Genomic DNA, 14,428 nt, shown 5'->3' with positions numbered 1-14,428 from the left:
TCAAGCTCCATGCACCAGATTTTACACCAAAATGTTACAGTGTTTAGATCTGCTTGTAATGTTATGACGTCGTTGTCAGAGATTATTTGACGATAAATTACAGAATCATTGGCGAACAAATTGATGTGGGAAGAAACGCAAAACAGTAAATCGTTAATATAAATTACGAAAAGGAGAGGACCCAATACCGAGCCCTGAGGCACACCTGAGTAAGTGCTGCTGGGCTCGGAGTCATAATTGTTAGCTGAAACAAATGGGAGCGGTTAGTAAGAAAAACTTCTAGCCATGTTAGTAGCTTGTCATCTAGGTTAAGCAAGTGCAGTTCATGTAAGAGTAATTTGTGAGAAACTTTATCGAAAGCTTTAGAAAAAGTTTAAAAAAATGCAATCAGAAGCGAAGTAGTTGTCGAGACTGAGGTTAAGCTTATGTGTAAAGGAAATTAGCTGTGTTTCACATGAGTAGGTATTTCAAAAGCCATGCTGCGATTTAGAGAAAAAGAAATTGGACTCCAGGAATTTGCTGAGATTAGATTAGAGGATGGGCTCGGGAATTTCACATGGAATGCTGGTTAGTGAAATAGGCCTGTAATTAAGAGGGGAATGTTTGTTACTGGACTTATGTAGCGGGACCACCTTCCCAATTTTGAATTGAGCAGGAAGGATACTTTCGTCGATGGTTTGGTGGAAAATTTTCGTTAATATAATTGAGGAATAGGTACACGTGTTAGTTAAAAATTTTGGGCATATTTCGTCACAACCTGTAGCAGAGGAAAGTTTCAGTAAATTTATAAGTTTCTCTACGCCACCCACGTCGATAGTGATAGTCATCGTAGGGGGTGGCAGGTAAGGGAGGGTTAGTGTTCCAGCAAAAGTTGCTTGTAAACGCAGCATTAAGAGTGGCTGCGCACATAAGTAGGGATAGCTGTTCCATCAGTGTCGATTAGTGTTATGTGCTCCCTACTACTCGGATTGTTAGTACATACGCCAAAACTTTTTCGTGTCCATTGTTAACAGGCGGGGCAATGTGCTTTTTAGAAAGTTAATCTTGGCGTTCTTTATTGCTGCTACGTAAGCGTCATGTGTGGCCTTATAGAAAGACCAGCGTGCGGGGGATGAAGGTTGCAGTTCATTTTGTCTCTGTCAGCATACATTGAGGGATGCTTCTGAGGATGTAGTTCTTTCAGTTTTCTGTTATGCAGACTGTGATGCTTCACTTCAGTGATGGACAGTTGTTTTGCCCTATCCTTTTGCTGTGCTCTACAACAAGTTCTGGAGGATTTTAATGTGGGCATTATTACACGTACAATGCTCACAATTTGAAACACATCTGAATTTGATCTGGTGTTTGCACTTGTTCAAAATAACTGCATCATGTGGCCGCAAATCGAACCTGATGTGATGGTGGCTCTGACTTGAGTGTTGAAATTGAAATTTTGGTGATGGGACACGGAATGGAAGATGTGAGAATGCAAGTGCCTAGCCCTGCACTTTTGCAGTTCATTTCTGTGAGCACTGTACATTGTTGTGCTTTAATCAATGACCGTTTACGAGACTTTCACTGTTATAGGTTTGTCACCCGACTTTTGTTACTAGAGCGATCATCTCATGTCTGTCCTTTCTAAGTAAAGTTCACATAGCATTTTGCCAAATGAAGAGCTTTGTTGGCCTTGACGCTGGCGATTGCAGGAAGAGCATCAAGAAGCTGCTGGACCATTTTGAGAATGCCGTTGAGGGTAGGATATGATCAGCAGGTGGTAGAAGTTGTGTTGTAACATAAGATTCCCTATTTATACTTAACTTGCACAAGGTCAAAATAAATGGCCCGTACAGCCAAGCCTCGCTTGTATGCGTCCAAATGGCAGCCACACTCCCACCACTGGATTCGCATGAGCAACCATGCAGTGCTCATTGCCATGTTTAAAGTTTTCTTTTATAACCATTGTGGTCACAATTGGCAAGGATTACCACTGCTATTGCACGAGGTTGTGGGTTCAGCCAGCAGTTAAGGTGGTCATGTTTTGACGACGTTGAAATGACAAAATGCCCTTGTACTTAAATTTAGGTGGACATTAATGAGACACAATCGTGAATAACATTTTTGCACAATTGTGAATAAACTTCAAACAGCTTGAATTGATGTACTCTTGAAACTACAGTGTGTCAATAATGTTGAGCATGCCATTAAGGTAATCAAGACTTTAAGGACGAAATGATATTGTCGCAACGTGCAAAGACTGGTGCCGCCGGCGCGTTGTAAGAATGAGCCAGTGCAGATGAGTTGTGCGGCACTGTCGACGGGTGGCTGCGGCATAGTTAATGGATCGCTGGGCTGGTAGTGATTCGGGCTGCGAAAATGCTTGCTTGATTTTCTGCCGCACAACATTTACAACTGAAGCAATCGCCCGTTCTTGCGGAGTCGCAAGGAAGCTGCGGATCTCCTCACGAACAACCTCGCGAATAAGTTTACGCAGAGAACCGTCACTGCCAGCCGTCAGAGCAGAGACGCTGATTGAGGCACAATTTGGTCGGTCGTAATAGCGACACCATTGCTGCAGTGCGCGCTTGATAGCTGTAGCCTCTTAAATGAATTCCGCAACTGTCGTCGGTGGATTGCGGAGAAGGCCGGAAAACAGCTGTTCTTTGACGCCTCGCATCAAATGGCGGAGTTTCTTGGCTTCAGGCATATCAGGGTCAGCCCGTCCAAATAGGCACGTCATGTCCTCCGCAAACATGGCGACACTCTCATTCGGTTTCTGTACCCGAGACTCAATGAGTTGCTGAGCTAAGTCACGGCGGTCGTTGTTTGCGAAGGTGCTGAGAATCTGGTGGCGAAATTCATCCCATGAAGTCAGTGTTGCTTCGTGGTTCTCATACCACGTACGAGCGCTGTCTGCTAAAGCAAAGTAGGCATGTGAAAGCTTTAGCTCAGTGCTCCAGCGGTTTGCCTTAGCGACTCGCTCATACCGGGCTAACCAGTCCTCAACGTCTTCATACGCCTCACCATGGAATGTCTCCGGAATCTGGGGCTGCTCAAAAGCCAGCTGGGAAGCATCTGCAGTTGCCATTTCTCCAGGCGAAGTGCTTTGCTGGGAAAGTTCCAGGGGAATCGCCTCAGGACTAAGGCCTCGCTGTCGGCGACTGTAGCAGTGGACAGGGGTATCCACTGAAGGAACTGGTTGCGGTGTCGGACTTGAAGTGCCAGGCCGCGGAGGAGTCTCGAACATCAGTCGTATAAGTGCAGCACCTCCACCAGTGTCGCAACGTGCAAAGAACAGGACATGCAAAGAACAGGCTTCCTTTTGACGTTAACAGCAAGGCTCTATTCACACACGAAAACCAAGTGCAAGAGCAGACGCGCAACGTCGTCTTCCTCGAAAAACGCCAGAGACTGCCGCTCGTGATGCTGGCTTCTTCCACCTTTTGAGCTTACGGCTAATAACCGTGACATTATTCTAGAGGGATATTTTGAGAGTAGCTGCAGAGTAAGTTCATACAGGAGCACCAAATCCACTCGCCTGACATACCCTGCAATGCCAGTTCTTGCTTCACACCGTGTTTAGCAGATGGTGCTAGAAATGAAGAAAAGTAGAAGAGGAGAGGTGCCGGTCCTTGAGCAAAGCAGCAGGCAGGAGGTGTGTCTGGCGTTGCCATAGCAACGGTGCACAGTTGTGTTGTTTTTGAGTCTGCTTGCCTACTTGTTTCGTGACCTGCACTGCACTTACTGCTCCCTAGTGTGTGTCTGTTTCAAGACAATTAGGCTTGTGCGAATAGTAAATTTTAGATTCAAAGCAAACAGTGATTTGGTTCAAATAATTTCAAATTCAATTTGAACAGTATGTATATCACATATTTTAAAGAAAAATGAGCATAATCGTCATTACCCAACTACAATGTATTAAAAGGGGACAGTGGAACGAACGAGGCGGTGGAACGAACGTGGGGGCAGTGGAACGAACGAACAAGACTACAGCGCCACTGCTACTGTCACCCGCCGGATTCCCCGGCGAGTGACAGTAGTGGCGCTGTAGTCACTTTGTATTGAAGATGCCAGAGCATCTGCATTTGGAGAGTGCGCGTTGTAGCCTGCGAAGGCTTGTACCGTTATTGCTCGTTTTTAGCACGTTTAATGCACTGCTGAGCCTTTATCGGTGTACGCATCATGGTGCACGAGTGAATATGCAGGCGTGCCTAAATTGCAATGAGACATTTCCTGTTTCAGGACCCTGCCGACCTACAGAAGAAAAAGCGGCGTACAATCAGAATTTGAACAGATCACCCTAGCTGCTGACTCAATGTTGTGTGGTTTGAAAGCAGAGCATTGAGCCGTGCTACATGTTACTTGGCTGCTGGCAAACTATAAAGAACTAAGAAGTATCAAAACGGCGATGAAAGCATATGCTTGTTCTGTTGGCAGTCTCTACAATATCCAGACCACTGATCCTGATAAGAGTCCATATTGGCTCAATCGTTTCATGAGAAACCTGAGTACAAGTAACTTTATCCCAACATTTATATCGGTGCAGACTCAGTTTTACCGTGCCAGTTTCGCAGAGAATCGGAATGCTTTCTGAAAGGCTTATGTAGTTCCAACCGCGCGCTTTCGTGCTTACTGCGGGAGATTTGGGTGCACGTTAAAGAACCCCAGGTGGTCTAAATTTCCGGAGCCCTCCACTACGGCGTCTCTCATAATCATATAGTGGTTTTGGGACGTTAAACCCCACAAATCAATCAATCAATCGTGCTTACTGCGGGTCATGAAGCTCCGAGTACTTGTAATACCACCAGGCTGAGCCAGGAAGCCGAGACGAAGGAAGGCGTTTACCTCCGAGTCTTGAACTTTAAGCGTAAAGGGTTATCTTAAGCATATTATAAAGTGCGGCTGTATATATAGCCCATATGTTATTCTTCATAAATTCACTATAGCCAGTGCTCATTTTTTTATCGACAGCTTATATTGTGCTGCTTTCCAAATCTTCTGCTGGCATAATGCCATTGCAAGCCCGAAAATGCGTTTCTATGATAGTGTTTTGCATATTAAATGTAGTTTTCAGTAAAGGTCAAAAGGTTAGGCAGGCGGTGGTGCTTTATGTTGTGTGATATTCAACTTTTATAAGTACACCCCCCATATATATATATACATTACTTGATAGGTGCTTTCACAGCTTAGCACTCTGTAGTGAAACCACCTCTACAGGCAATGACATGCAGACTAATATACATCTATTCATTCATTGCAAATACTATGAAAATATTTGATAAATTAAATTCAAATCAAAGCAAATTTGAATACTCAACTATTCGTTCAAATATTCAAAGCAATCGAATAGTCACACACACCTAGTTTTCTGTATACGCTAGTTAACAGTCCATCGTCCATTTGAATAAGTAGATCAAGGAAGCTTATTTCAGTGCTTGAGTAGGAGTGTGTAAAATAAATGCTGAAATGCACTTGGTTAAATGCCTGTTTGAAATTGAGGAGCACATTTTCCGAATGTGTCCTAATCATGAATATGTCGTCGAGGTACCGTTTATAGATTAAAGGTTTGATATCACAAGATGAAAGAAAATTGGACTTTATGTGGTGCATGAATATGTCAGCGTAGTTTGGGGTCATTCTTGTACCCATTGCCGTGCCGCTGATTTGAAGGTAGTACTGATTGTTAAATTCAAAGCTGTTCAATTCGAGTACAAGTCTCATTAAGATTTCAATTAGTTTTTTGCTTGGATATGCATCAGGGTTGTGGGTGCCATACAATTCAACAAGTGCCCTTACACTATCGTCATGCGGGATATTTGTGTAGAGTGAAGTAACATCCAATGTTACCAGGAATGCACCTTCTGGAAATTACGGTGCATTCGTGGTTTACAAGAACTAAGCTTTGTTTACAAGAACTAATTTGCAGCATCTCTCGAAGCCATTTATCAAGCTACATCTATAAAAATGCTTTCGTATAAATAAGACCATTTTTATGGCACAGTGCAACTTAAGTGTGCTGAACTCCCAATGAATGTAATTGTTGAAACCTCCAAAGCCAAGCTTGTTTCGGTTCAACAGAAGTGGAAACAACTTTGAATAGTAGCAGGATTTGACTTTTAGAAGAATACAAGTGATAAGGTGTAACATACGTTTTAAAATTTACTGGTAAACCACCTTTACGAGGGGTTACATACAGCTTAGATGTCTATTTGTTCATTTTGAGTATTTTGCGATTCCAAATAATTGAAGTTCGAGTCTAAGAGAACTCGAGCACTGTAATATTCAATGCGCACGAATATTCGCACATTCTTTAAAAACCACCCAAACACCAGCACTGGTGTTCTTGTGACCTCTCTTGTGTTTACATGCCCAGTCTTTTAACATAATACCTGCCAACTAGCTTAGCTGTCCACCACAGTGAACATGGCGCCTGGCTGCTGACCCAAAGGTTGCAGGTTTGGTTCCAGCTGCGGTGGTTGCATTTTGGTGGAGGCGAAATGGTAGACGCCTATGTACTGTGCGATGTCAGTGCACATTGAAAACCACGGGGTCAAAATTTCCAGAGCCCTTCACTAGGGCCTCGCATAATCATACTGTGGTTTAAAAATGTAAAACCCTAGATCTTAATATAACTGGCTCACTTCTCCCTTATTTAAACTGGAATGTAGTGCTAGTTATGCACTTCTCACTGGCATAACCAAAGGGATTTAAATTCCTCTGAAAATTTTCCGATTCTGCATGTGCACATACAGTAGAATGCACATATACAGACGTGTCCATAGACTTCGAAAAAAAATGTTTGGCTACACTACCAGCACTTTTATTCAATTCTTTAGGAAAATAACGTTTGACCAACATGGTGCACAAAGCGGCACCCCAGTGGTAATTTCTTTTGAGAAACAGCCACCAGTCTCGATTTCTATGCCTTTGGGCGTAGAGAGTGCCGCATCCAATACAGCAGAAATGAGAAACTCGTTTGTGACTGCCATGTTTAGACACCATCTCACGACAGTGACACCTGTGGCCAAAAAGCATGCCACCAACGCACCTCCACTTCACTCATTTCATTAAAATGAAGTTAACGAAATGGCTTAGCTCAATTGTGAAACTCACACCAACTGCAAGGGGTATGTGCTACATCCATAAGAGCTGGTCAGCTCGCTTTCTGGTTGTAGATTTGCCATTTAAGCAAACTGTAGTGCCCTCTCTCAACCCTTTCAGATGCCACCTATGAAGAACTGTTTGGAAACGTGTCAAATCACTGTGTTACTTCAAGGCACTAAATATTCTATTGCAACAAATATAGTGACATAATTCTTGAATTTATGAGTGTTATAGCAACTCATTCTAATTAAGTTGTAATTATATATCTCTTTACCATGACGTCATTGATGCTTACTTTTGGCATAAATAGAATGAAATCTCAGGCTAGGAATATACTAGTGCAAGTTCATTTTTGGTTATGTTCATTTTAAGCAATGAAAAATCCTGCTTTTCACATTGCTCGCAGGAAGTGGGACATCGCACGACTCTTCAAACGTGGTAGGGCCTTCATAAAATGATCATATGTATCAGTACACTGCAAAATGAGGATTCATTGATTGATAGATTGATATGTGGGATTTAACGTCCCAAAATCACTATATGATTATGAGAGATGCAATAGTGGAGGGCTCCGGAAATTTCGACCAACTGCAGTTCTTTAATGCGCTCCCAAATCTGAGCTCTCGGGCCAACAGCATTTTTGCCTCCATCGAAACTGCAGCCACTGCAGTCGGGATTCGGTCCCGCGGCCTGTGGGTCAGTAGCCAAGTACCTTAGCCACTAGACCACCGCGGAGGGGCACTGCAAAATGAGGTTAAATGAAGACAAATCTATTATGCAGGAGGATCAATTTATCCAAAATGCGATATATCTTGCTCTTTATTAACCTCTGCTAGATGCAAACAGCAAAAACGAGTGGCACGTATACAACTGTGTACATACCTTCTCAAGGGGTTAATCACTGAAAGGAGGTGGAGATAGCAGGTGCAATATAAATGTTCCCTGCCTCTGAGATGGGCGATCGACATCGCGCATGAAATATGAGGGCACCGTTTTCTTGGCATGAAACAAGCACTGCACGGTGTCCAGAATTGTATTTTAGCAATCCTCATCGACTTGATCTTTTCCTTTTGGGATGCAAATTCAGTCACCCGCTACGGCATACCTTGTAATCATATCACTACGTTTGATGCATGAACATCATGAATTATTCACTTCTTCAAAGGCTATGTTTCATAATAATCAGGCTCATTCTAACTTATCTTCGTCCTAAGCCGATGGCTGAGATGTGGTTCCGAGTGGTTGTCATTCGAATCACATTATCTACCTGCCTTCGAACAAATGCGTTATTAAATGAGTAATAGCACAACAGAGTTAGAATACGGACAGTAGAACAAAAGGACACAGCACCTTTAGCACTACATCTTTTTCTTTTTCTGTAAAATTGCATTGATTAAAACTTCTGAAACAAGACTCTTAAGATCACGTTTTTATTTACATGATTTGACAACATTATGACCAAGTGCTGCAATGTGAATAACAGCACCAAGTCTCAGTTCTTGAGAGGCTTTGGTGAATCCCTGAATGACATGCCCTTCACAGATTTTTGGCTGAGGAAACAATTTTAGGGTGATTCCACGAGAGACACGGGTCCAAAAGTTGATATTTTAGGTTTCATTGAGTATCTTATATTTCATGCACTTCTCACCAGGTAGCCCGAAAGTCAACTTCGTTTTATTATTAACGGCATAACTTACGAGAAAAAAAAATCAAACTTCACCAACACGGAGGCACCAATTTCGTCACCTGTCATTTTTGAAAATTGCAGATGCTATAAAAAGACAAATATTTTTGTTTCAAGGAAGCTTTTTCACCTGAAATGCATGTCTAATGAATAATGAATTCATACGGTTTCAGGTTTGTAGACCTTAAGAAAATAGATTTTAAAAATGTATAATTTTGTGACAGTTTAAAATAAGTTACGTATTCCCCATTTTTTTTCTCCGAAAGTAATGCAAGCAGCGTTTTCATACTTGACACGTTTTAAGGATATAGTGTGTTCATTAGTTACATAAATTATTGCTGCCGTAGGGCAAATGTGAATTTTTATATATTGCCTGACAGTTCTCATATTGGCAAAAGTGTACACTGAAATTCGAATAATAAAAAAACCCCATCTTCGATTTTTCTTAAAATCTCGTAAATAGACAACCGAAGGCCATCATACAGTAATATAGAAAAACATGCCGCATTATTTTGTTTTTAGCAACAATATTCGTGGTACAAATCTGAGCTTTTCGAGAATGCGCTGATAGGTTGAGAAATCTAGAAATCGGAACGGAAAAGTGGCAATGAGCTTCAAACACGAGTAAACGTGACCGAATTTGGTGAAGCAAGGCTGTTTTAGCAGATAGGAGTAACTATATTGAACACAATATTCTACAGTATCTGAATTCACTCTTATACGTAGAGCACTGAGACTTCTAATATGTAGTGCCTCTTCATTACTGACTCACAGATGGAGCTGCTGTGACGGCCATGTGTTTGCAACACGTTGGGCAAGAGAATTGAATGCTGAATGAGTTCATAAACGGTTCATAATAAATTTTTATCATTTGGGGCACGAAGACTGCCACATTAGACTGGAGAACACGCTTTAGGGCAAGTTGTCATCCATCGTCTGCTCTACAGATGAATTGCTGTGCACCGCATCTCGGAGGCAATGCTTTAGATCATATGGTTCTAAGTAGGGACAAAGATTACCCCTCCCATAATTTTATGAACAAAAACGTTGTGACATTCATTTTAACGTACTATACTTCAGTTTTCCATTCGCACTGCAGATACTTGCGCACGCTGTTTTACGTCTGCTCTCATTAAAGGTGAGAGACATAGGAACAGACGAAAGATAGATCACTTTCGTGCTGCTGGTTTCGCGCATAGTTGCATTGCAAGTAATTTGAGCCTCAAGGAGCGTGGCGATGGCTGACCACTTCAGCCGGGATAGAGTTTTTTGTTCAGATTACCTCAGGTTGCGTAAAAAGAAAATACCTTATCAAAGAAACTTCCGCAAGGTAGAAGACATCGGCCTGTTTGCCCTCCAAAAGCTTTTGCCGAAAGCTGCCCGCAATGCACATAACAACGACCACGTCTGCCAGAACTGCTTCAGACGCCTCAGAGATATGCTGTCTTCGTCTAATGGCTTCTCAGCTGAAACAGCTGATGAGTTTTTGCCGGAAGAAGAAAAAGGCAGAAGTCAAGAGCGGTGCGTAAACACGCCTGAAGCATTGTCACATATGCGACTGGAGAAGCTGCATGCGCAAACTAGCAAAGTTCATGCAGAGCCAAGACAACTTAGCAGCAATTCTACAGTAACCGTGAAATGCCACCGTAACATGTGTAACCGAACCGCCACTTTCAACCATCAGATCTAAAATGCAGTGTGCATGCCCAGTGGTTCAAGAACTTCAAGCAAGCCTATTAAGCTTGTTCTTTGTATCAAGAGTGCATGCGTTTGTTGACACTGTTGCCGAGCGATATAGAGCGCCGAAAACTCCAAGCGCTTATACCAAACTTGTGAGCTTACATGATATACAGATCCCGACGCTGGCGCGCAAAACACGGGATATGGTTAGCACCAAATGCGGTAAAAAGGACACGGCTGAACCCAATGGACGTCCAGGCAGCTATGGCTTACTACTCCAAAGATGAGTATAGCTGCTCTCGGCCAGTGCCTCCTGTATAAAAATCTGTGCCGGGCACACCGCCATCGGGGGGCCGTCGAATGCCATTTTTCTCCGCTCCCGCTAGGGGCGCTGGGTAAACAGGGTGCCGCTGTTGCCATTCTGTCCGGGTGTTGTGTGCAGCCCGTTCAGTGGTGCGTAACTTCGTTTTGTGGGACAGTTTTCGGCAAGTACATGCGTAGAGAGCTTTACGATGGCCTACTGCTGTGTTCCGCTGTGCAAATCGGACGAGAAAAAGAAACCGGCAGGGCTTTCCTTTCATGAACTACCCGCTCGAGCGCGCTGGCTTGCCGCAATACGACGAGACAAGTGGTCGCCGAACACCACCTCATGCTACACCAAAGTATGCAGTCGCCACTTCAAAGAAGAGGACTTCATCGAATTCAAGCGGCGATGCCTAAAGAAAGAGGCTGTGCCGTCAGTTTTTGAAGAATACCCGCCCCATCTCCAGCCGAAATCAACTCCCGCGAGAAATACAGCAAGCATCGACAAAAGAGTGAGTGCTACAATGGCGCGCAGCGACTCCGCGAGCGTCAACGTTGCTTCAGCAGTGGCGGATATGTCGGATTGTTGCGCGATGGACACATCGTCGGAGGCCAACTTGCGTGATCAAGGCGTTCAGGTAGACAACAAGTCAACTTCAAGTGTGCTTGTCGCTGAGAAAGCGAAATGGAGAAGAAAAGAAAAGGAGTTGAGGAGCCAGCTGCTTCGACTGCAACAGACCGTCGACAAGTACAAAATGGAATTGAAAAGCTGCACGAGGACGCCCTGGTTGCGGATGTTTCTTACATCAAGAAAAGGGCGAAAGAAAAGGAACCTGCAGCTTTATTCTTGATTGATCAGATTGAGAACTTCAAGAAGAGGCCGAGCTGGTCTGAGGAGACAACCCGACGTGTAGTTTTAAGGCATTTGTCGACAAGGGCGTACGAACACATCCGCGGTGAAATGCTTTTGAAGCTTCCTTGCAGAAAGACTTTGAGCAACTACTTGGGAACCACCAGTGGAGAAACGGGCTTCAGCAAACTCGCCGAAGCTCGCCTCAGAGTAGAAGCCGAAAGCTTTACTGTACCACGGTCAAGGGTGTGTTCACTCATAGTCGACGAAATGAAGATCAGGGAAAAGCTGCAGTACAACAAACAGCGGGACTGCTTTGTAAGGCACGCCGATGTCTCTTTGGAACAACATGGTGGGGACCTCACCTTAGCAAACTCTCTTGTCTGCTTCCTAATTACAGGACTCTCGACGTATCGCATCCCAGTGGCCTACTATTTTACCAAGGGGTTAACAGGCCCACAGCTTCACAAGTTGTTGATTTTTGTGCCTGAAAAAGTAAAAGCCTGTGGTTTCAGGGTAGTTCGCTTAGTGAGTGATAACCACAGAGTGAACGTCAATGCCATGACACTTTTGGGCGATGTTCTTCTTACGTACCGGATAGAACATCCCTGTGACTGCGACAGGCTCCTCTTTTTAAGTTTTGATGCATGCCACATTTTAAAAAACGTGTGCTCGCAGTTTCTGGCCCACGACATTGGTCTGAAAGGAGAGGTCTCATCCTGCTACATCAAGAAGCTCTACGACCTACAGAAGGACCTGGTTGTAAAGCCTGTCCGCTACCTCAGCCGAAAACATGTCTATCTGAATAACATAGAAAAAATGAATGTCGCAAGGGCAATTCAGGTCTTCTCGCCTGATGTTACTGCAGCCCTGGAGCATCTCAGAGACCAAGCTGGGCATACATCGAGTGTATCATTCGGAGTTGCAGGCCAGACCATCATTTTCATGCAAAACATCGATCGATGGTTTGTGCTTCATGATACAAGCAATACGACCCAGCACATTCACAAAAAATGGCCTGACACTCGGCAGTTTGACGATGCTGAAGATGCAAGACTGGAGTGGCTCGAGGTCACGCTACCCATGTACTTCGATGAACTGGAAAAAAGCTGTCGAAGTCAAAAAGAATTTTTGACGAAAGAAAGGTATGAAGCATTCCTCCTGACCACATATTCCACAAATGCCTGTATCAAGTACCTGCTCACAGAGGAGAAGTTCTTGGTTGTGCTCACGTGTAAGTTTAATGGTGACCCCATCGAGTCGCTGTTTGAAACACTGCAAATGTCCTCTGGCTGCAATGACATGCTGAATGTTCGTTATGTTTTGCGAGGGCGGGAGAAGGTTTTAAAAACTGGACCTGCCGCATCCAGCATGGCATCAAACGTTGCACACAGAGAATGTGCCCAAATGTCAACAGGCACACTGCTCACTGAAGCTTCTCCTTCGCTAACACAGCAGCTGCCTCAGCTACAGAGAGCTGCATGTGTTTTGCAACGGCTCAATGCAACAGTCTTGCCTCAGCACTTGCCGTCACTTGAGATTTCTGCAACTATTTTTGTTGGAGGCTATATTGCCCGCGTCATAAACGAGCACATGTGTTGTGGAAGTTGCACTGCAGTCTGCACAAAGCCAGCGAGCAATCAACCTATCTTGCAGTTCACCGCAGCCAGGACCGAGGTGGGCAACTTTACCCGTCAGACCAGTTGCTGTTTGCCGTTGACGTGCTAAGGGCATTTGCGGATCGTGCTCTGAAGGACAATCCGACTCTAAAAAATCCATTGTCTACCCTGGTTAAATATGCTGTGGCAGCACTGTGTGCTTCAAACCTGCTCAAGTGCAAGGAGATGAATGACATTGATTGATATGTGGAGTTTAACGTCCCAAAACCACTATATGATTATGAGAGACGCCGTAGTGGAGGGCTCCGGAAATTTAGACCACCTGGGGTTCTTTAACGTGCACCCAAATCTGAGCACACGGGCCTACAACATTTCCGCCTCCATCGGAAATGCAGCCGCCGCAGCCGGGATTCGAACCCGCGCCCTGCGGGTCAGCAGCCGAGTACCTTAGCCACTAGACCACCGCGGCAGGGCATGATGAATGACACTCACAGAGCTAAGCTCATGGAGCTGATATCTGTTCGGTTTTTGCGGCCCCTGCTGGTGAACTATGCATTCACTGTCAGTGACAAGCATGATGCTTTCAAGTACTTCGCGAAAAAGCCCCTGTCAAGAAAACATGCAAAACTGTGAGGCTACCGAAAATAGAGGTACTTACAAATAAATGTTCCTTCTTTTTTCAAAATGTATTCATATCGCATCAATTGGGTTCATTTTGCAGAATATAGAGCTGCTACGCATGGAAAGTCAACGTTGAAAATTCATGTACATCATGTCCAAGCATGTAGGTGCGTGCGTACACGGCATGTTTTTGGTATTCATTTAGCGTGGCGTTCTTCGCTTGCGGCTAGTGCGTGAAAGCTGGCAACCAGATCTCTGAAACACTCGGTAACATAACTCAGCGATTACAGCCGCGATATATTGAGGTTTGAGAGCAGAACATTAAGGATTTAATCTGTTTATATTTCAGCGCGGAGCCAGAACCACGGCGGCTGCAGCACGTAGTGAACTCCGGCACCCTGTTTAGGCGGCGGCACCTGGTGTCGAGGCGCCGCACTCGCGCCGATGGAGTAGTCCCATTGTTCTCTTTCTCTTTTACCGAGCACTGAAAGTTATAAAGGAGGCACTGTCTCGGCAGATGATGACACATGCCATGATGCTGCACATGCCTGTTTTGCTCTACAAATAATCCACAACTATATGAAGGAACAA

General features: G+C 44.3%; 1 protein-coding gene and 1 pseudogene across 1 annotated transcript in view; one reads left to right on the top strand and one right to left on the bottom strand.

Annotated features, from left to right (window-relative positions):
• The window catches only part of BORCS6 (BLOC-1 related complex subunit 6), a 44,832-nt gene extending 42,999 nt beyond the window's left edge, over positions 1-1,833 (top strand). The window contains exon 6 of the mRNA XM_037414999.2: positions 1,686-1,833. Within this exon, the coding sequence (XP_037270896.1) occupies positions 1,686-1,743 (58 nt within the window). The 3' untranslated portion in view covers positions 1,744-1,833. The remainder of the gene's footprint in view (positions 1-1,685) is intronic.
• The window catches only part of LOC119163075 (uncharacterized), a 392,637-nt pseudogene that overhangs the window by 322,166 nt on the left and 56,043 nt on the right, over positions 1-14,428 (bottom strand).

This window comes from Rhipicephalus microplus, chromosome 9, assembly GCF_043290135.1.
Source record: "Rhipicephalus microplus isolate Deutch F79 chromosome 9, USDA_Rmic, whole genome shotgun sequence".
Classification (NCBI taxonomy): domain Eukaryota; kingdom Metazoa; phylum Arthropoda; class Arachnida; order Ixodida; family Ixodidae; genus Rhipicephalus; species Rhipicephalus microplus.
This window is presented reverse-complemented; position numbering and strand designations above follow the sequence as displayed.